General features: G+C 36.9%; 3 protein-coding genes and 2 pseudogenes across 3 annotated transcripts; 4 read left to right on the top strand and 1 right to left on the bottom strand.

Moving 5' to 3' along the window:
* The first annotated feature begins 2174 nt into the window (after nucleotides 1-2174).
* LOC148693463 (uncharacterized) lies at nucleotides 2175-2709 on the top strand. The gene is made up of 2 exons (XM_088678023.1): nucleotides 2175-2453; nucleotides 2584-2709. Exons 1-2 carry the CDS (start codon nucleotides 2175-2177, stop codon nucleotides 2707-2709), a joined length of 405 nt encoding a protein of 134 aa, XP_088534149.1.
* Nucleotides 2710-10917: 8208 nt separating this feature from the next.
* On the bottom strand, nucleotides 10918-11816 carry LOC148693462 (uncharacterized; annotated as a pseudogene).
* Nucleotides 11817-13364: 1548 nt separating this feature from the next.
* On the top strand, nucleotides 13365-22647 carry LOC148693461 (uncharacterized; annotated as a pseudogene).
* LOC137728144 (zinc finger BED domain-containing protein RICESLEEPER 2-like) lies at nucleotides 19123-20310 on the top strand. Its single transcript, XM_068467021.2, has one exon. It carries the CDS (start codon nucleotides 19123-19125, stop codon nucleotides 20308-20310), a length of 1188 nt encoding a protein of 395 aa, XP_068323122.2.
* Nucleotides 22648-24609: 1962 nt separating the features above from the next.
* Nucleotides 24610-26294, top strand: LOC137728017 (cold-regulated 413 plasma membrane protein 1). The gene is made up of 4 exons (XM_068466895.2): nucleotides 24610-24920; nucleotides 25261-25368; nucleotides 25464-25534; nucleotides 25817-26294. The coding sequence occupies exons 1-4, from the start codon at nucleotides 24742-24744 to the stop codon at nucleotides 26068-26070; spliced, it is 612 nt and encodes a 203-aa protein (XP_068322996.2). The 5' UTR covers nucleotides 24610-24741; the 3' UTR covers nucleotides 26071-26294.
* The last annotated feature ends 813 nt before the right edge of the window (nucleotides 26295-27107 follow it).

Here is a 27107-nt window from a genome sequence, read left to right as displayed (position 1 = left end):
CTAATTAGGACTATCTCAATGAACAAAAATATGTCCTAAATAGTGAATCCATGGACAATGGATCGATGGAAGAAGTAACCTAATGATGTTAGATTACAGAGACCTTCTTCTCATAACCATCATGTCCAAAAAGGTTCCTGGTCATAAGATTGTCGGAGGGATACTGACAATCCATAGACCGGTACATACTATGTCCGCTTCAATTGGAAGGATGGAAAGTCTCATCCCATTCGTGTAGCGACACTAAGACAAGTATGTAGGTGCTCATTAAGGGAATGAGTTCACTGAACACAATCGAACGAGAGTACTTGCATGGAGGTCTACTCACATGTCAAGCAAGTAACTCTAATGGTTGGGATAATGTAAGTAATCCTTTGACCCGAGGCATCGTCGTTGTCTTGTGGTTAAGTACTTAATCTTTGATTATGTTAAAGTCATTCCGTTCGCAAGTGTCCAAGGCATCGTTGGGGTTAAGCCACTTAGCCATGAAGGCAAGTGAATGCGCAACAAGGAATCTCTGATCCTCGATAAGAGAGGATGAATACTCTAAGATATGATTCGGGAATCTTCGGCCGAAGTATCGAGCGTAATAAAGGAAAGCGTTCCTATACGTCTCAAATGAATCATATAAGAAGGAATAATCACATTAGGGGTTTGACATTATAAATCCATACCCTAGTAATGTGATTGAGAGTATTGTTTTAGAGAAGGATCGAATTACATTGTAATTCCAACTGAATAGGTTCTCCGAATAACTTCTACATTAGCTTGGGTAGCCATGATATATGGTTAGATGTCACTCATGGCTTGTGAGTTCTTCTAGATGATTAAATGTAGTCATCAAAAGGAAGGTGAATTAAAAGTAAGTTTTAATTCACTAAGTGATTGGATAATCAATTGGATTGGTGCCAATCACCTCACTGCCTTGCTAATTAGAACCTAAAAGATTGTTCACCAATACACTCTTGTAGTAAGTAACTAATGGATGAAGGAAATAATTAATTGGATTAATTAAGTGTTTTGATTAATTTAGAAAGTCTAAAGAAATCATAAAAGCGATAAAGATCGTTTTGGGCTTATAGAAACGTTCGGGTTTAATTAGGCCCATTGGGCCAAAACCCATTGGGCTTTTATTCAAGCATTGGATGACTTGAAATAATTAAAAGCCCAAAGCCCAAACCAAACACATATGGCCGGCCAAAGAGAGGGAGAGAGAAGGTCAATTGTTGACTTGTTTCTTTATGTAATAAAAGGAACATTATAGTGAAAGATTCATAAAGGTTTTATGTGTTCTAAAAACAACAAAAGAGAAAAGAAAAGCTCTCTCTCTTGAACACAAAGGGCCGGCCACCAAGGGGGTGATTTAACTAATCATCTATACACCCTTTTGGTTAATTCCTTCATCTTTCTCATTACAAAGTGGGTGAGGATCTTTAGAGGTTTTCATATCTTTGGAAACTTGAAGAGAACCTAGGAGCACTTACTTTACAAAGTGGAGGAAGCAAGGAGGGAGGCTAGGCTCAAGGAGTTTGAGGAGCAAAGATCTTGGAGGTGGTCCATCCTTGGTCTAAGATCTAGATCAAGAGGTATAAAACTAAACCTCTAGTTTGTTCTTCTTATAAATTTTGTTTTGATGCATCTTATATAAACCTATGCATCTTGAAGGGGATTTGCATGACTATAGCTTTGATAAAATGTATGACATGCTTCCGTTGCTTTCGTATATAAATTTTGAATTGTATATGCATGCTAGTCACTAGAAATCCCACATGAATCTCATAGATTTCCCTTCAGATTCTACATCAAAATACATCTTCGCTGCCTAGCGCCTCTCGATAACCTAAAGGTTCTAAGCTCAATGCACGAAGACGTTTATGGAAATCACTCCAGAGGTTGATCATTAGCACATAAAGCTCTTAACGCAGGCTACTATTAGCCTATCATGCACCAAGATGCTAAGGAGTTAGTACAAAAAGTACGAACGTTGCCAACGCAACAAACCAATATCAGTACTGCCTACCAGCGAGCTACACCTGCAGACGAATCCTTGGTCGTTCATGCAATGGGCAATCAACTTAGTAGAACCTATGCTGCCTGCTATTAGGGGCAGAGGCATGATGATTATGGCAACCGACTACTTCACCAAATGGGTAGAAGCAGAGCTAATGATGACCATGACTCAGAATGACATAGAGCGCTTCATATGGAGGAACATCATTTGCCGATTTGGCATCCCACAGTCCATCGTCACTAACAACGGCCCACAATTTTTGGGTAAAGATTTGGTGAAGTTCTTCCAAAAGTATGGCATCAAGCATCACATGTCCACGTCAAGATATCCTCAAGGCATTGGGCTAGCTAAAGCATCCAACAAGACGATCCTTGACTGCCTCAAGAAATCCTTCACCGATAAGAAGGGAAAATGGCCAGACAAACTCCCTGGATGTCTATGGGTATATTTTCAGCACCAAAAGACAAGCACCTGGTAAGACTCCCTTCTCTTTGGCATTTGGTTCGGAAGCAATCATTTCGCCCAACATCATTATGGTAAGTATCAGCACTATACTGCCATGCATTAAGCAGAACAGTAAGGAGATGACCACAAGCTTAGATCTGGCAGAAGAGAAGTGCGAGCAGACCATCACGTGCATAGCAGCCTACCAGCAACAGCTCCTCTCAAGCTACAATAAAAGGGCCAAGATCCGGTAGTTCCAACCTGGAGATCTAGTCTTAAGAAAGGCCTTCATCATTGCTCGTAAAGAAGGCTCCGAAAAGATGGATCCCATCTGGGAAAGTCCGTACAAGATCAACATAGTAGGCGGCAAGGGTAATTAAACCCTCGCCACCATGAATGACAAAGAGATCGAGAAGCAATGGAACACCTACAACATGAGAAAGTACCATGTGTGACCTCCCACTATGTCAAGACCCGAAGACTCAAGCAGCTCAACGAGCACCACCTCGCAAGCCGAGGACTATCCAGTTGTTATGTTGCCTTTACAGTTAAGTTATTCATTCGTTTCACTCGTTTTTCAATGAGGAATTTAGAAGTGATTTACAACTTGGTTCGACTACATGTCTACAACAACTTATCTCTCATGCACTTCAAAAGAAGATCGCGCCCTTCCTAGAGACTCATCGTAGGAATTGCACCCCCCAAGGGACCAACCATGCTCTTCAGTGCGAGAAGGTAAACTAATTCCCCGACACCCACATGGGTCTACTCTCCAAAGTGGGAGGATAAACTCTACACTCCGAATATCCAGACGTGGATAAGCCGAGCTACCCTAGTATAACTAGATGCATGATAACTTGCGCCGAGATTCCTAGAAGTAGCCAATGGTCTTTTTCAAGGCTTAGCTAATTGATGGATTTTGGGTCTCTTGGCCTAATCCGTGGAGAACCGAGCCCTAGAGACATAAGGGGTACATTACGTAATACGATTTATGAATGGCTGCCCTGGAAACCTAAAGCTACTACCGAGTACACTAAGGTAACCTATGGTTTTTGGAAGACTGCCTACGGCTTGCCCTTCGAGCAGTAAAGTCGTGCTAGACTTATACAACCACACATTCTTATGAAAGGTTAAACAAGCTAGTGTGCATATGCGAAGCTTTATCCACTGTTGACATGCTACGTTGTCGATAAGCTTCACCTCTGCCAAGCGCAAAACAAGCTACACCAAGTCCTAAAGTGTTGTGATACTTGCTACGCAACCCGGAATTGGAGAAAGCCAAGGTTAACAGCCTAGTGGTGACACGGACTTGTCTGCTTCTGTAAGTAAGGGATCCAGCTGCCAACCCTATGGCTAACAACTTTGCAAAGTTCTACACCGACACCTACAACTGCATCGGCTATGCAGGCCTGTCTACTTATAGAAAAGTAGCACACCTATCACTGGTCTATAAAGTCTAAAGGTTAGGTCATGAACAAAAAAAAAGCAAAGATGAAGAAAGCTAAAGGAAGCATGTTTATAAACAACTAGCAAAGGCCGAATGAGTTCAAGCAAAACAAGAGCTACAAGGAAAAACAAAGAAAATCTTAAAGGCTACCTATAAGACTACACTTCAGCAACTTAGATATCCCACGACTACCCGGTCGCCACACCTTCAGCAGCAGCATCATCCAGCGCTTCACCCCCCGATGCCCCAGACAGGGCACCAACCTTTCCAACTATTTCACCAATGAAAGCCTCAAAAGTAAAAGCAAGCATGTCTTCCAGAGAAATAGAGAAGGTCTCGAAACCTCAACCTTGAGTAGACCAACATGGACGCACTGCAACTCATCCACTCCCTTCTTCAGACTTTCGTTGATCTTTAGTACACCTTGAAGTTCCAACACTTGGGGTTCAAGCCTATCGACGATTCTCTTGAAGTGGATCACTTGATTATAAGCAGCAATCAATTCTTCATCCTTGAATTTCAGGTATGTACCATCGAATCTCCTTTTCTGCACTTTCATACTGAACTTGGATCGCGTCAAGCTTAGTCTTCAAGTTAACGATCTCTTGGCGAGTGGTCTTGAGCCGCAGAGAAATTGAGGCAGAAATATTATACCCCTTCAAAGCAACAAGCTCAGAATCCAGCCTCTTGATCTCCTCGGCCTAGGAACAAGCTTCAACTACCATAGTCTTCGCCACCTTCTTGGCAACTTTGTTATATCTACATGAGAGATAAGTTGGGCAAACAACCTTTCTAACGCCCTTTCTACATGAGAGATTTGTGTGCTTTTGAATCTCCTTCTATATTAGGTTGTATGCTTCGCAAAGGAACTTGGGCAAACAACCTTTCTAACGCCATCAACAAACTTGGTACAAGCGTCCATGTCTTCAAGCATATCTAGTTTCAAAAGCACACAAATCTCAACAGCCTCCCCAGAAGCAGGCTTAGTGGATTTCTCAAAGTTGCCCACGCGAGCAGTCTCCTCCTTCCCAACAGGCGAATCAATCTCAACAACAGAGGGAGTAGGCCTTAGCGCCACTTTAGCAGTAGTGTCCACCTTATTGTTCTTCATAATAGCAAGCCTCTCCAAAGGTGAACCGGACTTAACTCCCAACAGACATCTTGGTACAAATTTCGACATTGGACGCATGACATGACCTTTATGCTGAGCAATCCTATCAGCAATCATACTAGCCATTCTCGACGTAGCAGGCGCCACATGCTTAAATCTAGCAGCCTCATTTTTCTTCCCATTGGAAGAAGTCATGTCAATCACAGGCCTTTCGATAGCAGGCGGACCCTCACAAGCAGCTGAGGAAATCTTCATTTTTTCTCAACCAGCATTTCTTAAGTAGACGGGGAAGATCTCTTATTTCTACCTTCATTCATAGTAGGCTCCACAATAACGTTCAGATGAGCCAATGCATCCGCCTTGATCCTTTTTACCTCATCTCTCAGGAGCAATCCACATTTCTCCTGGCGAAGAGGATTAAGCAACCAACGCCATTCACAGTACTCAGTAAGAGAGCTCAATCCATATCGATTTTTCCTTCATTTTTCTCTCAGACCAGTAGGCATGAAGCCTGCATGCCCAGCATTTCAGCAGCCCATGAAGCCCATGACCTCCTTGTTTCTCTCAATCACCGACTTGACCCGAATCAGGTCCAAGAGCCCAAAAGACATAAGTCATGTGGCTCGCCTAGCACCTCGCCCCAACACCTCAATCTGTGGCCCCAACCGCACAGCTGCCCTTAGCTTTAGCCAAACCAAGCAACCCAAGCAGTGGTCCCTACCACAACATTTCCTCAACCCATGCCAAGCCGACTTCTGGCCCCTGCCAGCCGATGTGTCGCACCACCCCGACAGCTGCCCCACATCAGCACTATCCAAGAACAAAATAAGGAAAATTAATTTTTTTTTCTTACCTCAGTGCTGCGCGAAGAAGACAAAAAAAACAACTAAAGACGGTCATTTGCATGGGCAAGTGTAGAAGATTGCTAGGGGGAACAAATATCCTCTAGTTTTCTCTCTCTTGTAAGGTATAATAAATCACTTTCCAAAGTTGATTTAATAATCCACTTAAGGTGGACTTAAATAAGCTTTCAGAGAAATTTATTTCCCTTTCCTAAAAGGATCTAATTTCGAATTAAAGAGGGAATTAACATCAAAATAGGAAGCAATCGTACGTTTCCTAAAGCAAGAAGATCTCTACACCTACTGCCCTCCTGCGAGCAACCCAACAGGTGTAGGGGCATTTGTGGAGGCAAAAATAATCAAGAGGCGACACATGAATTTTTGGATAAAAATGACAAAAATACCCTTGAGGCATATCAGGATTTCTACGCACAAGCAACGGGCAATCATCCCGCAACCAAGTCAAAAGTGCCCAAAATAGGTAACAATTCAAAACTTATTTCATCATCCTCATCAAATCCTCTCCACAAGGTAACTCCCAAATCTTTCCCTTTTTATTATATTAATTGGCTAATCAATTAGGAAATTATTCTATTAATTGGCTAATTAATTAGTTAATTATTCAATTATACCCAATTAAACACAAATCAAGAACCTAGCCCACAAAGAGAGTCAAGTGGCCGGTTCTCTCTCACCCAAGGAGGTCGGCCACACCCCTATAAAAGCCCTCTCATTCTCTCCAAAACCCAATTCCAATTCTCTTGCTAAATTATCTAAATTCTACAAACATTTTTCCCTCAAAATTCTAACTTTGGCATCGGAGGTTCTTCGGCCAAAGCCCTCCCCCCCCCCCAACCATTCATTACGGGCGCGTGAGGCTCTTGGCCTTGACCTAAGGTGTTATTTGTTTTGTAGGTGCAATTTTCCCCAAGACCAAGGAGGAAGAAATTTGCATTCACAGGGATCAAGTGGTATAAGTATGGAATGGGACGTACGAGGTCTGGGTGATAAGTTATACGGATTAACTGGTATAGATGAAGAAGCATTGCACTATGCATTGTTATTAGTAATGATTTGATACTTCATTATACGATGTCATGATACTTAATTTAATATTGTCAATTTACTGTGGTAAGGTTATGTCCCTACTGAGCTATTAAAGCTCACCCCTCTATTGTTACGTAGGTTTACGAACTAGACCGTCAAGAGGATAAATGAGATGAGATCAGATTAGATGTAAGGCTAGAATATCTATTTATTTATTTTGGCCTTGTTAAGAATTCTTGAGTTTATTTTTATAAGTGGAATTTAATTTTCCATCCCGTTTCAGTTTTCTTTTATTTATTTAGTTTTTACCTCATGTTTTGGATGCGAGGTTATTTTTTACCGATCCCAAGTCCAAGGCATGACACCAAGTCATTGTCCAAAAATAGGTTTTTATTCAGCAACTCAATCTCTCTCTTGGAACTCTTAGTTCTTCCAAGCTCATCTTAAGGGGTGTAAAGATGAAGATGTCAAGTCATGACAATTAGTTAGTCTTCTAATATAGTCAACCAATCATGTTGTGAAATGAGTATGTAATTAGCTAGTTTGTTATGATCTGTTTTGTACATAGCCTTTGCTCTATGTATCAAACTTAGTGTAATAATTATTTAATCAATAAAGAGAAATATTTCTACAGAAAAGTAAAGCTTTCAGTTTCTAAAACAGGTTGTATTCAATTTAGAGTTATAAAGAGTCATTCAAAGTTTGGTGGTATTCAATCCATATTTTTAAAATGGCTTTCCAAATCTGAGTGTATTCAAAAAGTCAGGGCATATGTGCCAAGTATCATCTCCTCTTCATGTTGAGTTGGATGCGGCTAAAAGAGCTGTGGACTTTTTACTTGAACGTCAAAACTTTACCTCGAATGTGGTATTGGAAGGGGACTCGAGTGTGGCCATTGTAGCCGTGAGTCGGCAAGAGGAAGATAATTCATTATTGGGACCCATAAGCAATGACATCAGAGGAGCTCTGCATGGTATAAATGGTGTTATGCTGCAGTTTGTGCATCGGGAAGCAAACAACGTTGCCCATAAATTGGCTCGTATGGGACTGTGTTTCCGTCAAAGCACCCTGGGAAGGAGACCCTCCAGATTTGATTTTAGATGTTTCATTAAAAGATAATCAATTGTAATGTTTCCTTTACATCTTAAGGATAGTTATTTGTGCGGGACACTCTTTTTTCCTTAGACCGAGTTGAAATCCCCGATAAGGTTTTTATCGAGGCCCATATATGCACTTTATCCTCAACTTGTATGTTTTATTCGTCTTAATGAATATCGTACCTTATTTAAAATTTAAAAAAAAATTAAAATTAAAAAAAATTAAAAAGAAAAAGTCAGGGAATTAGTTAGATTCAATAAATTTATTGATTTTGATGTCTTCTAGAGTGTGAAGTATAAATATCGAATGCCCTCACAAATCAGGCACCCCTCCTCCATATGTCAACCAGATTCCTCATTCAAAGCCGATTGCAGAATGCGAACAACTTCTTCAAAAACCAATCTATATGCTATGTGTTTTTCTCAATGATTCATTATGAATGAAAAGTTTGATTACATAATTTTTCTTTTTATTCTGCGATTTTATAGTTTGCAAGACAAGGACTCATCGATTTTATCAACCATGTCTCGGAATACAGGTTTTACGTGATTTTTCATCTAGTTTGTTATATGGTAAAAATGATTCATAACCCTTTTGGAATAATATGTGTTTGCTAAAAAAATTAAAGTTAGTGCTAGCTTCCTCTAATTTCGAAAGGGGAGATTTACCTCAAAGAATAGGTAAACAGTATAACCAATGATCCTCCATAGAAAGCAATACTTCCTTAGAGCAACTCCAACGTGAGGAAGGCCCCATAGGGCAACTTACTATTGAATCTCCCCCAGTGAACAATAACTGCCTTTAATGAACAGTAACTATCTTTTATATCTCCACCTCTAACTAAAGAGCCATGGCAATAAGTAATAAAATATTAGTATTTTTTATTTTATAAAATAATATAAAATAATTTTATTTGTAATTTCGGATAAGATTTTTAATCGTTGTCGTTGTGCCACATGTCATTATCCGAAAAGACAATTTTTGGTGACAGATTTCGATAAAATTTTTATCCAATGCCGTCGTGCCATGTGTCGTTACCTTTTCAGAATCTTTAAGGATAGATTTCCGATAAGAGTTTTAACCAATCACGTCACGCCATGTGTCACAATCTGTTTACAATCTTTGAGGATAGATTTCAATCAGATTTTTAACGAATGACGGCATGTCATGTGGCATTATCTACAACCTAATCCTTTCTTTTTCCTTCATATAACCCACCATCCATCCTACGAAATCACACACCAAAATCAAAATCTCTATCATTATTCATAGTTTATGCTTCCTTCTTACAATGTCTTCTTCAAGGATGTTGTGGGAAATCAATGAGTAAGAGAAAGAATTGTTTAAGTAAGGGGAAGGAATGTTCAATCTCTAGGTGGGCAAAATGAGATGGAAGAGGATGAGGATGAGGAGCGTAGAATGAGAGATGACGAAGCAAGAAGCCAAAGAGCCTCACATTCCCATCGAGTCATCCAAGTTGTGGCTCAAATCTCCAGGCATAGCCATTCCGTAAACATTGATACGTACTTTAGACATCATTTTAGAATGGAACAACATTTGTTCAACAAAATCATGATTTCTATGTGCAACCATGATTCTTACTTTGTACAAAAGAATGATGCTTTTGGTGTTATGGGTCTCCTTCCTAAGCAAAAAATTATTGTTGCCTTACGAATGCTTGCACATGGAGCATCTGCAGACGAAGTGGGTGAGATAGCAAAGATGGGGAAATCAACCATTTTTGAGTTCCTGATGAGGTTTTGCTCTGTAATCAAATCTATCTACACCACAGAGTACCTAATGAGATGGACTTACAAAGACTTCTAAAGAAGGGCGAGATGCGAGGTTTTCCTAGGATGATTGGAAACATCGATTGTATGCAATGGACCTGGAAAAAATGTCCAACTGCATGGCAAAGAGCTTATGGCACAGAAAATGAGCAAAAAGTATCATTTTGGAGACAGTGGCATCATTTGATACATGAATTTGACACGCTTTTTCATTGTTCTATGAGCATAAAATGACCTCAATGTCCTTACCCAATCCCCAGTGTTCAACGATGTCCTGCAAGGAAAAGTACTAAGAGTCACATATTGGGTCAACAGACATAAGTACCACAGGCCATACTACCTAGCAGATGGCATTTACCCAAGGTGGTCATCATTTGTCAAAACACTTTGCAAGCTGTCAAGAGGGGTATAGGAAGGATGTGGAGCGTTGTTTTGGTATCCTCCAAGCTCATTAGGCAATTGTAAGGGGTGCTGCCAAAATGTTTGATTTAGAGTTGCTTCGATCCATCATGATGATGTGCATCATTCTTCACAACATGATTGTGGAAGATGAGTACGATTATGATGTCGTTGATGAATATGAGCTAGACACGATGAACAATTCCAGAACACAAATCTATTGTGCTCATGACACCACCGAAGAACCCATGCAACACGAGCCATTACAAAGGGATGAACGTTACAATGAAAGGCTCATTCAACGATATACTTCACTTTAAGACCCATATATGCACAATGCCCGGCAAATTGACTTGATAGAGCACTAGTGGGAATTGAAACAAACTCAAGAAACTTAAGTTCATTTAGTGTGTTTGTTTTTATTTGGTGTGTTTATTTAATTTAATTTGGTGTGTTTTTTAAGTTCATTTGGTGAGTTTTTTTTTTTATTTGGTGTGTTTGAAATTTTATTTGGTATGTTTTTGTAATTTTATTTGGTGTGTTTATGTCCTTTGAATAAAGATTCTCTTAGTTTAAATAAATTACCAAATTAAATAAATATACTCTTAGTTTAAATAAAGTACTAAATTCAATAAATTGGAAACAGTATAAAGTACTCTATTCAATAAATAAGAAATTACAACCCAAGGTGATTGGAATATTATGGGCTCGGATTAAAAACAAATTCCCTAGTCCCTCGTGAATGGAAAATCATCACCTAACCAATTTGTGGTACTAGGATCATGTCCTCTTGTGGTGCTAGGACCATCTCCTCTTGCTCTCGCTTCTTTTGCACGCCTCATTCGCACCACGTCTGATTTCTCCGAATTCCAAAAATATATAGAATTCGGAGACATAGCCTCTACAGACTCCTTCATAATGTCACGATCTTGTTGAGCCCTTCTTTCTTCCTTAAGTTCTTCCCTTTCTTGCCTAAGTAGCTCTCTTTCTCTCTCATTAGCTTGAAATAATCTTTCAACAGCTGCAGCTTTTGCCTCATCTCTAGCCTTATCAGCCTCAAATTTAGACATTTCCCATGCCAAAGTCGATTCACCTTAGCGAGCAAGTTCTTCCATATATTTTGCATAATCATTCTTGGAAGCACTCCCTTTTCTCTTTGAAACCTTCTTACCTTAAGGCCGAATTGGATAACAGGTCGACCCCGACGCTTGTTCAAGGGGCATTTCCGCCACTTCTTATGTGTTGGTTTCATGAACATGCGAGGCATGATCAGGCGTAAAGTGTAGAGGGGTGTTGTTCATCACAACCTCTGGACCAATAGGCACAACTTTGAATTTAGGACAATCTTTGACAATATTCCAACAATCCCACCAGGTGAATGATTTGTTTTTGTTTTTGGTTTTGGCATTATACCAAGCTTGTGCTTGAAGTGTCTACACAATGCGGGAAAAGAAATAATTATAATCAAAGTAGCTAATGTACATTTGGGTATAGTACAAACAAATAAATAATATATTGTTACTTGATCTGCTAAATTTTCCCCACTTTGAAGATTACTACAAACTTGTGCCAAGGCGTCTCTCCGAAGACTAAACGATTGGCTGAATATTCTCCAATGACTGGACATCGATTCTTTGGTTCTTTTCCCACCAATTTTCTCAAGAAAATGGTGAATAAGACTCCACATTTATCGGAACTGCATCTCATTACCCGTAATCGGATCATGAGTAATTTCAACCCTGCAAGAACACAATGTAACATCTTCGCGTCCAATTCGTACCTGCATTATTAGTCATTTTGTTGGAAACCAATTGGATTGAAACTTTCAGAGAAAGATTGGAATGTGGTTGAAAGTATCTGAGAAAATATGAAATTGTGGTGTAAGGTGGAAGATAATGAGAAGGTATTTACAGAAAAGTAAAATCTTTTTTTTTTAATTTTAAAAAAAAAATTCGGATTTTTTTATTAATTTTTAACATTTTTTATTAACTTAATTAATTTTTGCCGTTGAATTAAAAAAATTTTGAAATCCTCCAGATTGTGCCACGTGGCACAACGATAACATTCAGAATTTTTTAATGTGAATTCTTTTGTTTTTTAATTTATAAAGGTGAATAATGTGAACCGTTAATCTCAAATCCAACGGCTAATATTGGGTAAGGTTTGAATTTTTTTTTACTGCTAGAAATCCAACGATCCAGAAAAATTAACGTTTGAAATCCAACGGATGACGTCGTACCACGTGGCCCACCAACGGTAACATTTTAGCCGTCTGCACCGTGGGCCCCACCTACTGAAAAGTTGTCAATGATGCGCCCCCACGAGCACGTGAACGACACGCGCCTGACGCAATTTTTTTTAAACATGGCTTACGTTACCCTGATGTCAGCCATGCATCACACATGCCTCAGGCTCTCGAGCCATCAATTCGAGCCGGGCCTCTCACTCGGCCCCCCTGCCCAATCGCCCACATGGGCTAGAGCAAGGAGCTGGGGCTATTGGGTCAATTTTCTCGCCGGTCCATCGGGCTATTGGTCCCGATGGAGTTGCTCTTAGAACTAATAGTTGATGTTCCCAAGCAAGGATGGCGCCATGCTAATGGTTCGTTTAGCAAGCAATTAGTAGAAATGAGGATACTTTCTGTTCTTAATGAAAAACTCGGGTGCAGCAAAAATTATAGTCAATGTACTAGTTGGCTGAGATGGATGAAGCAACGATATCAACATATTTCTAAATTTTTGCGTCAAAGTTTTGGATTTGGGTGGGATCCTGTCTCAAAAAGATTTTCGGCTAGCAATGAAGTAATGGATATTGGAAAAGTTTCATTTTCCTACTTTTTGTGCTACTAACATACTATATGTTTTCCCAGTCCCACACAAACCAGAGGTACCTTTGGACCGATACATTTCTAAACTACTATGATTTGATAATTGTATTTGGCAATGGAATTGTTGTTGAGAACAACTCGGTTGAATTGGATGAAGACACTGATGCTAGAACATATCGAGGGGGAGAAAATACAAGTGCCAAAATAGAAGACGATGTTAGTGATGGCAATAATGACACAGATGTGCAGAGTCAAGCTGAGAAAGATGACTACACTTCCCTTTTCTTGTACACAATTTGGAGCATGCTAACACAAAACTCCCTCAAAGAAGGAAAATTAGAATAGACAATGAAGAAAATAGTTCCTCGGGTGAGACCATCACTCCAGCAACTCTACTTGAAAAAGTTTTATGTTGGTATGAACTCAATTAAGGCAATTGCTAATGGAGCTCGAGGAATGCATAGCCTAATGGAGAAAAGAGAAAGAGAGAGGGAGATAGAAAAGAAAAACAATGTGTGGGATGCAATCAAGGAGACTTCAAACTTGGATAGTTCTGCTCTTTACAAAGCGGTCATTTCGATTCGTAAGTTGGGTGTAAAAAATTCATTCTTAAAAATGTCACCAGAAGAGCACCTTGAGTGGATACAGTACAACATGATTTAGGCTTATTTGTTAATACGTTCAATATTTTTTAGAATGTTAGGCTTGAACATTTTATGAGTATTGTAATTTTGAATCAATGCATGGCTTTAATTTGAAGACATGTTGATTGTTACCAACTAGAATTCTATTCATGTACTTTTCTTAGGTGATTCTCTACATACAGTGTCCCAAAATATGAATGAGCTAGGGTAATGACATAGTTTAGGAAGACATGTTGGAGGAGGAAGACATTGATGAAAAATAGGGGATAAAGAAATTGAGGAAGATGAACAAGAAAGTGAAATGGAAGGTGATGAAATAGTGCAAGAATACTACGAGACCATTAAGTTAATGTTTATGGCAATCCAAGCTGTACTTCAAGTGCTAAATACATTATCGGTTCTCATTTCTCATAAATGGTAAAATGTTGAACGCCCAGTAACTCAACAACCAATTAATAGAAGCAGATACAATTGCATACATAAGGTACTAAATAAGGATCCTAAGGAATTTCCACCAATTTATAAAAGCGAATACAATTACATACATAAGGTACTAAATAAGGATCATGAGGAATTTCGAATGTTATATAGAATATATCCAAATGTTTTTTCTAAAGCTATGTAGTATTATAAGAGTGAAGACGCAATTGCAAGATACTAGATTCATTTGTGTTGAAGAAATGCTTGCAAAGTTCTTAATCATCGTCGGTCAAAATGCTCGATATCCTCTAACTCGCGAGACATTTGTGATATCACATTTTGTAACAAGCAAAAATTTTCACAAGGTTTGAAAAGCCTTGGAACACAATAACACTTGATATGATGGTCAAAGCAGCACCTACAATGCCAGCCAAAACAAGATAAAGTACAAGGTTTTATCCTTACTTTAAGGTAAGTGGTATATATATGAGATATGGTCAAGGGATAAAGATTTTGACAAACATTTTTACAGTCCTGTACAACCTTTAGATCTTGTAACATTCAACAGTCTTGATTAAGAGTTATGCAGAGGATTTAAAACATTAAATGAGGTATAAATTTATAATTAAGAAATTAATATAAGTTAAAACTAAGAAAAGAATAAAAGCTAAGGGAATAATCCTGCAAACATAAGGAAAAAGCAAAAATGGCCGTCTTGGATGAAAATGTAAAAGCATGATCCGAATTGCTTCATCCAACTCCAACACCTCGAATTCCTATCACTCACACTGCCAAACTTAGTATCATTCCTTCAATTGATCGATACAAAATTACGATATAAAAGCATATCAAGTATCAATTTGCTTCAAGTATTCGTTCCTCACTCTTTCAATAATTTGACAAAACTAAACTCTAAATCAACAACTCTCACTACCTCCCTCAAAAAAAATTTTAATACAATTAAATCTGAGTGTGGATTTGAAGTAGAATCAAAGAGGTTTTTGGGGTTCTTACCGAAAAATGAGAACGAAGACTCAAAAGACTTGAAGGTTTTTTGCACAAATCAATGGAGGCCTTTGTGCGCAAAATTTTCTTCCTCTTTTCAATTTTTAATTATTTTTCTAGTTTTTATTCTTTATCAACTTTTTATTCATTTTCAATGTTAATTATAATCCATGTAAGCATCCAAATTATTGAATGATTCATTAAAGACCCTTTGATGTTATATATGTAATCCAACGGCTTAAAAGGAATATAAAAATATTTGTCAAAATCTTTGTCATTAATCATATCCCTACATATAGGTATAGGCAGTGACGGAGCCAGGAATTTACAGCAATGGGGTCAAAAAATAGCTTTAAAAAATCGATCGTACTTTCATTTAAAAATATATTTCAAACTCAAATCTCAAATCCCACATACACCCATATCTCTCACTCAAACAAAGAACAAGTAGAGAAAAGGAAAATACATAACAAATTTCTCTAGCATTAATATGAGTGATTACTCAAATGAGAGCAAAAAATGAAGCAATCCAACGAGAACACTAAAGCAGCAACTACTACCTTCTCTAAATATTGCCCCATGTTTTTCTCACTCACTGCATCTGCTTCTCTCTCAAAATGGTAGACCCAACTACGCTCTTTTTCAAATGGGAGAGCCGAATGCTCTCCCTAGTGTGGCTTTCATCTCTCTCCTCTGGTCACAAATTGGAGCTGTCGACAGACATTCCTTCTCTTTTCTGCTACTGCTCAAAACCAAAATGCATAACAAATGCCTTAATATATATTAGTTACTGCCAAAACAAAAGGCTCTGTCTTCTCTCCTATTATAAAACCAAAGTCATCAACCTTTCTTTTTCTTTATTCTTCAAAAAACCAAAGCAATGCCTCTTCCCATTTTTTCTCTTCTTTGCACCGAAAGAAAAAGAGTGGCCCAACAAACTTATTGGGGTGAATGAATCTCATTGCACCCACCTTGGCTCCGCTACTGGATATAGGGATAGGATCAAAGCACAAATATTTTTACAAACATTTTTACACTTTTTTGTAGCCTTTAGATTTTATAACATCCAAAGGGTTCTTATTTATTCATTAAATGTCATGAATACTTATGTAGATTTTAACTAATATTAAAGATAAAAATAAAACTTAAAAATAAAACTTAAAAAAAAAAAATTTGGAAAGAAAATTAAAAATAAAATAAAAAGGAAGAAACCCTAAAGGAGGTCCTCTACAACCTCCATCCCCCGATCTGTAACCTCCTATCTCCCCCAGGTCTACAACTTCCATGCTTGAATCTCATTAGGTAAGCAAAACAAAAACCTAAATTCGATATTCGTATATGTATGATGATCAAATTCGGATTTGGAAAAAAAATTTAGTTGTATGTGCATGTAGGGGTGGGCTCGAAAAACCGAAAACCGAAAAAAATTGTACTGAAAAATAAACTGAAAGTGTAAAATTGAACCGAACCGAATCTGGTTCAGTTCGATTCAGTTTTTGGGGTTCAGAAACCGGACCGAACCAAACCGAACCGAAGTAAGGCAAAACGACGTCGTTTTATATTTAATTATAAATTAATAATTTTTTTTATCTTGAATGGCGTCCTCTAGTCACTCTCGTCTTCAGTCTTCAGTCTGAAACCCTAAACACTAAACAGATCGATCGATTCATTCCCTTCCGGCCTTCCCTTTCCCTTATCTCTCTCCTCTGCACCCTCACTCTGGACCATCTCTTTCCTAGCTCCGCCACTCTTCCGCTTCGTCTTCTTCCTTCCCAGCGACCTGTGACCTGCAACCTGTCTCACACATCTCGTCAACGCGACACCGTTTTACTCTCAGTCTCTCACCCCCATGACCCACGTGCGACCCACGACTTCCTCTCGCCATTTCGAGTCTCCAGTCTCAACCCACAAATTCCCTCCTTTGCAAGGTTAGTCTCTCACCCAATCACCCTGTTGTGAACTGTGATGCGTTGTGCAGATTTTTTTTTTTTTTCGATTTCATTGGTTCTAATCTGTAGACATTTCTATTGGCTATGCTATATTGCTATAACCATTGTTTTAATTTTAGTTTATAAACATTGGGTATGCATGCACTACAATAGACATTGTGTAACCTTATTCAGACATTTCTAATTTTGGTTATAAACATTGGTTCTGATCTGTAGACATTTTTTAGACATTTCTATTGGGTATGCTACAAACATTGGGTAATTTCATTTCTAAACAACACTATTAGACTATTCGTTGAGGTATTCATTGGTTCTACACTACAATTTTGGTTTTGCACTGCAATTTGTTTCCGGTATTCATTGGTTCTGCACTGCAATGGCTTTGTGCCTCGATTTGTTGATGCCTGATGATCTGATATTTTTGTTAATAAGAAAGAAAAATCCCGCCAGGTGCCAGTATCTGATATTTCTGTTAATATGCCTGATGATCTGATATTGGTTTTGCATTGCAATGTCTTTGTGCCTCGGTTTGTTGATGCCTGATGATCTGATGTCTTTATGCTATAGTCAGTCGTCTATTGTTGATGGCATCATGGACACAGATTGTTTTATAATTCATGTTAATGGCATCAGAAAACTTAATTATAAATATGTTCTTATAATATTGTGAGGACCATATGGAGTCCTTATGGTTGGTAGCTAATAGTTTCATGACAATATATATATCTTTTGTATCCGTAGTCTTTTATCTGTTATATGCTATCTGTAATCCTTATATTTTGATGCTGATATCTTTACCAAAGTTCATATATACTCAATATTGTAAAGCTGTTTTTTGGGTTCGGTTTATTATGTGCATTCGTAGCTTTTGCATGTGCATCGTACCTTTGCTTATTATATTTTTTGTATCTTAATTAGATGAAGTCAAGTGCATCAAAGGCCTCGAGCTCAAGCTCAAACTCAATGAGATCATCAAATAGCTCCTGTGAAAAAAATAAACTCATCTACTTCTGCTCCATCGCAAGTTGTCATCTCTATACTTTCCCTATGGTTCTTATGTCTCAATTTATTTAATAATTAATTGTAATGATTCTTACTCTTCTTTTTTAAGGACATTGTTGGTGAATCAACTCCACCTCAACCCTCCATAGTGGCAACTCAACAAACTCCTCTTACTCTTGGTGGATCTACAAATTTATCCGATCCAACTCCAAAACAAGGTGGCTCAAGTGATCAAGTAAATAAAGAAGACACTCTCTTGGATTCAATAAAAAGTCATTCAAGATCTACAATTTGGGAGCATTTTGATAAGATAATTGAGGGAGGTAGAGTTAAAGGGGTGTGCAAGTATTGCAACAAATCGTATAGGGCCGACACGGATAAAAATGGTACAACTAGCATAAGAAATCACTTAGCTAGATGTAGAAGCTATGGTCCTAATAAGGAAATATTTGCCACAAATAGGCAAAAGATATTAACCTTTGCTGGCACAAAAGATAAGTTGGAAGCTATTGGTTTTTCTCAAGTAGAAGTTACTAAGGCTTGTGTTGAGATGATAATTATAGACAAGTTACCTTTTTCTTTCGTCGAGGGAAATGGTTTTCGTCATTTTTGCATGCATGCATGTCCTTTGTGGAGAGTACCTAGTCGTAAGACAATAGCTAAAGATGTACTTGGCTTGTTTTACTCCGAAAATGAGAAATTGAAAAGTCAGTTGAAGACATTTAGGGCGTGTCTAACAACGGATACATGGACTTCTATTCAACAAATAAATTACATGGTTCTCACCGCTCATTTTATTGATGATGATTGGATGTTACATAAAAAGATTTGAACTTTTGTGTCATTCCAAATCATAAAGGAGAATCCATTCCTCAACTTTTGGAGGAGTGTTTGGTGGAGTGGGACATAAAGAAGGTGTTAACTATTACGGTTGACAATGCTTTAGCAAATGATTCCAGCTTAAGGGATTTTGTACACCGAAAAAGTGGGTCGGGGATTCCTAATGCACTTTTGCATGATGGAAAATATTTGCACATGAGGTGTGTTGCTCATATCCTCAATTTGGTGGTGAATGATAGGATAAAGATGTTGAATACCGCCATACAAAGCATTCGTAATGTGGTTAGGTATGTAAGATCTTCCCCTCAAAGGTTGGAGAGCTTTAAAAGGTGTGTTGAGAAAGTGAGAATAGAAAGCAAGGGGTTTGTGATTTTAGATGTCCCTACTAGGTGGAATTCCACATTTTTAATGTTGGAATCGGCTTTGAAGTTCAAGATGGCTTTTGATAGGTTGAAAGTAGATGATGGTCATTACCTTCCTTACTTTACTAAAGAAAATCATGATAATATAAGGGAAGGGCCACCTTCGACTCATGATTGGAGTGAGGCGGGAATATTTGCATCCTTTTTGAGACCTTTCTTTGAAGTCACTTTAAAAGTGTGTTGTTCTAATACTCCAACAATTCATACTACTTTTGGTGATTTGTTTAAGATCAAAAGTCTCCTCCTAGAAAACAAAGGTAATGAATTCTTGTCTATGATCTTCATGCTGATGCAAGAAAAATATGACAAATATTGGGGTTCAAATGATGATATGAATCAATATGTTTTTCTTGCACTTGTGCTTGATCCTCGCCATAAATTGGAGAAAGTGGTTGATTATTATGAGATACTATATGGCGAGGACGAGGAAAAAGTTGAAATTGCAACCAATGCGGTGAAAGATTTGTTGTTTGATCTTTACAAGATTAATGAAGAGTTGTCTTTTGATACACAACAAAGCACAAGTAGTGGTGGTAGTTCTCAATCAGCAACTACAAGTGGAGATCCTTTATCAAGCATGACAGAGATTGAAAGAAAGTTGAAAGAGAAAAGTGAAATAAGAAAAGCAAAGAGAGCCCTTATTGTGCACAATGATTTGGATAGGTATCTTTCGGATCCTAATGAAGGGGAAGAAGAGGCAAACTTTGATATCTTGAATTGGTGGAGGGTGAATGGACTTTCTAAGTATCCTATTTTGGCACGAGTTGCAAAAGAGATTTTAGCTATTCCCGTATCAACCATTGCTTCGGAATCCTCCTTTAGTACAAGTGGACAAATAATTGATCCATATCGTAGTTCTTTGAGTCCAAAAATGGTGGAAGCTTTGATATGTACACAAAATTGGCTTAGGTCAATTCATGTAGCATTACATCATGAGCCAACCATTAGGGAGATTGAATTTTGTGAAGAAGTTGAGAAATGTAATTTTACTTATTGCATTTGGTTTTGTTAGACTATTTTAATTACATGCTAAGTTGCATGCTTGCTTTACATCATATTGTTTCATTTTTTATTTGTATGTAGAAATGGCAAGTGGAAACTCAAACAAAGGTGTTATGTTGCCTCCTAGGCCGCCTAAGCATTGAGCTTGAGCTTGAGGACTTGGAAGATTTTATTTGTGCAAGACATGAAATGATGAAACCTTGAAGGTTTATTTGACTTGTGTGATGTTTATTTTAAATTTGGATTTTTTGAAGACTTAAACTTTGATGTTTATTTAAGTTTGGACTTTTGAAATTGGAAGACTTGATTGATGATTCTAGTTGGAACTTGGAAGACTTAAACTTTGGATTCTCATCATGGTTTTGTTGTTGAATATGGTCTAAGGTTATGATAGTAGTATCACTTCTCAAATGGCATATATTTCCTTTTATGTCAAATGTAGATGTGTAAAATTGATTTCATACTTGTAGGTTTTCATGTGGATGACTCTGAAGTGACTTTGAATGTGAACTTTCATATTTCCAATTTTTTTTTTTTTTTTTTGGAGGAAGAAAAAAAAATTGAAACCAAACCGAAACCAAACCAGAAAAACCGAACCGAAAAAAAACCGAACCGAGAAAAACCCGAAAAAAATTGAACCAAACCAAACCGAAACGAAATTTCGGTTCGGTTTCGGTTTTGGGAAAAAATCGAACCGCTGAGAACCGAACCCAGCCCTATGTTCATGTATTTGAAGATTTTTCTACCCTTTTAGTTTTTCAAATCAAACAAACAACTATCTCAATACGCTGTCATATGTTTCGAATCTCAATTAAACTCGAAAGGGTGGCTTATGTAATGTTTCTGTAGGGATTTTGATGTCGGTACCTATGAGTATGTATACTTTTGGTTCTAGATTAGTTAGATATTGATTTTCTTCCCTCGCTTCGTTTCCATGTTTCAACAATTTTTCAATCGAAACACATGGATAGCGTATTGAGATTTTTGTTTGTTAGATTTGAAAAGAACTCATCAAATACATGAATTGACAAAACTAAAAAAAAATTCCAAAACCTAATTTGATCACCCTACTTATATGAACAATAATATAGAATTAGTATTTTGTTTTGCTTGCCTAATGAATATTTCGAGTATGGAAGTTGTAGACCTGGGGGAGAGGGAGGTTGCAGACCACATTCCTCATTTTCACGATTACAGCTAAGATTTCTTTTTCTTTTCTTTTTAACTTTAATATTAGTTAAAATCCACGAAAGCATTCATAGTATTAAATGAATTAATAAGAACCCTTGGATGTTATAAAATCTAAAGGATATAAAGAAATGTAAAAATATTTGTCCCTTGATCCTATCCCATATATATATATATATATATATATGTGTGTGTATACATATATATATGTATATGTATTGTTATTGTTAATTTTGTTGTTATCATTGTAAAAAGATACACCATATAAACTCATATATACCAACAATGGTAAAAGGATTTAAAGTTAGTAGCCATCGTGATCGTCATAGATAATATCACAAAATGTATTGGCTGCGTGTAACCTTGATTTGGAATGCATATACATTTTTAGTAGATGGGAAGGTTCGACACATGATTCAAAAGTGTCGTTTGATGCTTTATCAAGGAGGAACGGACTTAAAGTGCCGCAAGGTACATATTTTTATTTCTTAAGCCTCTATTGTTATACTATTAGATTTTATTGATAGGTTCCGTGTTCATCTAGGTAAACTTTTCTTGGTCGATTGTGGATTTGCAAATCGTTGTCAGTTTTTAGCTCAATTTTGAAGTGTTCGCTATCACCTCCAAGATTTTTCCGGTCAAGGTCGTGGCCCCGAAAATTCACTAGAATTGTTCAATCTTCGCCATGCTTCTTCAAGAAATGTGGTCGAGAAAATATTTTGTATATATATTCAAATCACGATTCACAATTTTTAAGTCTACACCTTCGTTTCCATACAAGACACAAGCAAGTAGTGTTAGCTTGTGCATGATTACACAACTTTCTTGTAAAGAGTGTCGTTCCGATGAGTTTCCTGTTGAAGATGAAGAACCCTCATCCTCGTCATCGCTGCCAGAAGATGAACTTTTTGAAACCTAAGAGCAGGCATGAGAAAACGCTAATGCATGGAGACTTGATATAGCTTCAAATATGTGGATAGATGCTATGAATAACGGGAGTCCAAGATGAGAAATGATGATGATTTATCTACTGTGATATATTGCAAACTACATATTCTTCATCACTTCTTATTCTATAAAGTTTATTGGTTTTGGTTGTTGGCGAACCTAGACTTCTTGTGTATTGCTTATAGTTATTGGTTTTTAGCAAACCCAGATGATAAAGTCTCAAGGTATATTGTGCTTTTTTTTTGCCTGGATTGGATAAAGATCAAAAAGATTTTTTTTTTTTTTTTTTTTTTTTTTAACAAATGATTGGTTAGCAATAATATGATTTAAATTCGTCTTTGGTGAAAATCGAACCTAAGACTTCTCACTTACAAGTAAGGAGAAATACCACTAGATCGTAGTACTAAGTGGCAAAAAAAATGAATAATTTGAGAGGCAAAAGTTTAGCTAACCATATAATATGTGCAAGAATTGAATTTGTGGCTTGCATTCTAATGAGTTAAATAAAGATTTACTCTTACCAAAAAAAAATTGCCCACTGAATCTATTAGACTTCATAAAACTCTATTGAACTTCATAACAAATTTCATATCAAATCCTTTTATAATTCCCCGTATTCTATGTGAATCAATTAAAATTCATGAAATTCATGGGAGTTAATAAATACATTAAACTCTCTCAGATTCCTAATTGAATACACCCTCCTAAATTAGTATCAACTTTTTAAAACATTCTAAATAACTACCTAAATTTAAAATAAAATAAAAATTAGGCATTTGGTAGGTCACCATAGATTTTAGCAGCATGAAGTGATGACTTTGCTAGCATTAAATAATGAGGTGGATAAACACTAAAGTTGGTTTTCACTAATCGACGTCTTTGGGATTCTAATCTCCCAATTTGACTCATTTTAACTAAGTTAAACCATACATTTGGTTGGCTAAATGAGGCCAATTTGGATATTCTCTTAATAAATAACTTGAGAGTTTAAACACACTTAATGTTTATCCATGTCATCACTGAATGAACCTAATAAATGTTCATTTTTGAAACTTTAAGACCTTAAAGTAGTTATTTGGAATGTTTTTGAAAGGTTAGAACTAATTTGGAATCACCCTTAAAGGTTAGGCAGTTATCCGAATTTAACTCTTAATAATAATTAGTCTCAAACTCATTAACTTAAGATTTCTCACTTACAAATAAAAACTAAATTGAAACGGTCATTTTCAAATACCATTCATGATAAAGGTGTCAACGTATACAATTTTTCCAAATATATAATTAAATTCAAAGTAGATCACAAGGGAAGAACCCTCATGCAGGGAGAGAAGCTCTCTCACGGAAGGAGAGAAAAGCCCTCTTCTCAATGGACACCGTATAAATATGTTTAGTCAGCCTCAATAACTTACAGAAAGCACAAAACAATCAAATGTAACCAGAAATGTATACATATAATGCGTGTATATATTAAAAAGTTAAACATAAAATTTGTAAAGAGAGAATAAAAAATACTCTTTAAAAAATTTAGTGACGACCTTCTAAACAATTTTTCTTCGTTGAAGAGATAGTTCTTTAAGGACTTTTTTAAATAATTATTTTATCACTAAAAATTTACTTTATTTGAGAAAAAATACAAAAATAAAAATAAAGGCAAATGATATGATTTATGCTTTGGAAAAAAAGTAAAATTATTTTGTACTTTGTTTACTTTATTATCCATAACTTTTATTTTAGCTATTTTATTTTAATTTTGTAGTCAGGATTAATTTAATTTTTTTATTGACAAAAAAAATTATTAATAGGTAATTTAAATAAATCAGAAGGAGATAAGGAGTATGTAGGTCCCAACTATGCGACAAACCACATGGTGTCATATCGACCGACCTGGTGCAAGTACAAATTAAGGGAAAAGGATCATCGTCATATTCTTTTTTTAATGATCGTGACCGTTCATCATATATCATACGATCAGAAATTATTTTAAAATTTAAAATTTAAAATTAAATATAAATAATATCTAACGATTTCTGACCGTAGGATACAAAATAAACAATTATGATCACAAGATTTCTAAAATCCATAGAAAAAAATCCGACGAGAATATTTTCCCAAATTAAATACAAATTCACCACTTGCTTTAAATTAGTGGTGCAGCTGCTCTGCCACGCGGCGGCAATAATTTTATATCTTTTATGTAGATCCTTACAAATACAGCAATTGAAGGTCAAATCCAATTATCCCTCCCACTGTCTCTGCACTTTCTAGTAAACTCCGTTCCTGTCTTCCCTTGTCTCTGTTCCTCCAGATGGCAAAAAAACAGAGCTACTTGAAGATGATGACTGAATCGGATGCCGCCGATTTGATCAGCAGCGATTTCAAAGAGCTCGGCGCTGCTGCTAAGAAGCTCGCCGGCCACGCCGTCCGCCTCGGCAGCTTGGGATTCGGAACTGCTTTTCTCAAATGGGTTGCTTCGTTTGCTGCAATGTATGTCTTCTCTCTCCTTGTTTTGGATTGAATGTTAAGATTTTTGGATGATCTTGGAGGTATTAAATCCATGGTAACTGATATTTTTCTGGGTTATTGTTATTTTTTGGAGATGCAGTTTTTCAGATCCTGTATTGGACTTTTTTCGTTGGTTTTCAATGGTTTAGATCACTGTTTTTTGTTATTTTATGATTCAAATTTTCAAGTTTTTAATGTAAATTATATTAGTTTTGTTTAGTTTTTATGTTCTTAGTTGTGCTTTGTGTGACGTATTAATTTCACTTGTACTGATTTGAGAAAATATACGAACCTCACCTATTTGTTTCTGTGTTTACTGTAGCTATCTGTTGATCTTGGATCGAACAAACTGGAAATCGAACATTCTTACAGGGCTATTGATCCCCTACATTTTCTTTACCCTTCCTTCAATATTGTTCAACATCTTCAGGTTATTTTCTACACATACGTACCGTACAAGTTATATATTTCGTGTTGTCGGTGTTTTTGGTTCGTTGTATTCCCTAAAAATCTTTATTTTTCCAGGGGAGAGATTGGAAAATGGATTGCTCTCGTTGCTGTTGTCTTACGGCTTTTCTTCCCTAAACGTTTCCCAGGTAAAATATAGTATTTATTCCCACTGCTGATCGAACATGTCTATGCTTCCAAGTTTATGCCATGCAAATGGCAGCGAGCATTAATCGCTGTCGGATGACTTTGAATGAATCAGTCTTCTACACAAGTCTAGAAAATTAAACTCATCCAACGGCAGTTGATATGGTGGTAATTCTTGTGGTCACTAAATAAGATTGGTCTATGACCTAGAATTTGTTGCTTGCTTTAACCTAATCACGTTCTGTTTACTGCTTGTGGTCACTAACTATGATTATAACCTCCAGACTGGCTGGAGTTGCCCGCAGCGTTAATTCTTCTTATAGTGGTTGCTCCTAGTTTATTGGCGGACACCGTGAGAGGCGACTGGATTGGTGTGGTAATATGTCTTCTCATCGCCGGTTATTTGCTGCAAGAACACATCCGGGCAGCTGGTGGGTTCAGAGACGCTTTCACCAAAGCTGGTGGAATATCGAACACTATTGGCATAATCATTCTGTTCGTCTACCCTGTTTGGGCGATTGTTCTTTATATCTTGTAGAAACTTTCACTGCCATGCTTTACCATCATGATTCATTTGGAGTGTTTTTGAGTTTCTACATTTTCTCGAGTTCCTTTTTGTGTCGTTATTTCATGTAATTCGTGCTTTCGTTGTATTTTGCGTGCATGTCGTATTGTTTGTAATCATGAAAATGTGACCTGAAACCTTGTTGAAGACGCAGTTCATCTTTCTCGCTTGTTGAAAGTATATTTGTTTATGGATAATGTAACCGCGTATCTTTTTGCCATTATTGAGGAGCTAATCTCGTCTAATGAAATACCGAAAGTTTTTTTAGCAAAGAAACTCATATTTTCCACCAAAACAACAAACAAATGCAACTCAATTACAACTTTCCCATTCATGTGTAAGATTGTTATTGTACTCTTTCCTTCTCTTCTACATGAGGCAACACACAAAGCGCTAACCAACACAGAGACACAAAAGCAGAACCAAACAGCAAGCTTCAAGCATCACACCTGGAAATAAAACAAAACTAAATGCAAAATCTTGCTAATACGCTCAAAACTAGCACGGCACACACATGTAAGGGACAACCCTCTTATTTTCATCTGTAACTTGAATGTCAAGAATGTAACATACCTGAGCCATACATGTTTTCAAATCCTGTTTTCGATGCTCGAACTAAGGGCTGGTTTGGTATTATTGTGCTTTTAAAAAATAGCTGCTTCTGCTGTGCTGTGAAAATAAGCAGCTATGAAATAAAGCAGCAGAGTGTTTGGTAAACTTTTTTTTTAAAATGCTTTTGAAAAAAAAAAAAACAGTATTAATGTTTGGTAAACTTTTATGTAAAACAGATGTGAAAAAAAACCAATTTTTCAAAGCTGAGTTTTGCAGCTTCTTGTTTTTAGCTTTTTTTCACCTAAAACTGTGAAAAAAAACTAAAGCTGAGTGTTTACCGAACACAAAAACAGCTCCCAGCTTTTTTTTATAGCAGCTTTTTTCAGAATCACCTCAGTACCAAACCAGGTCTAAACATGTGAACAAATAGATTACAATTATAAATGTGCGTATCAATG

This window comes from Pyrus communis, chromosome 10, assembly GCF_041283825.1.
Source record: "Pyrus communis isolate YQ-2024b chromosome 10, ASM4128382v1, whole genome shotgun sequence".
NCBI classification, from domain to species: domain Eukaryota; kingdom Viridiplantae; phylum Streptophyta; class Magnoliopsida; order Rosales; family Rosaceae; genus Pyrus; species Pyrus communis.
Note: the sequence above shows the minus strand (reverse complement) of the source record. Positions and strands in the feature narration are given on the sequence as shown.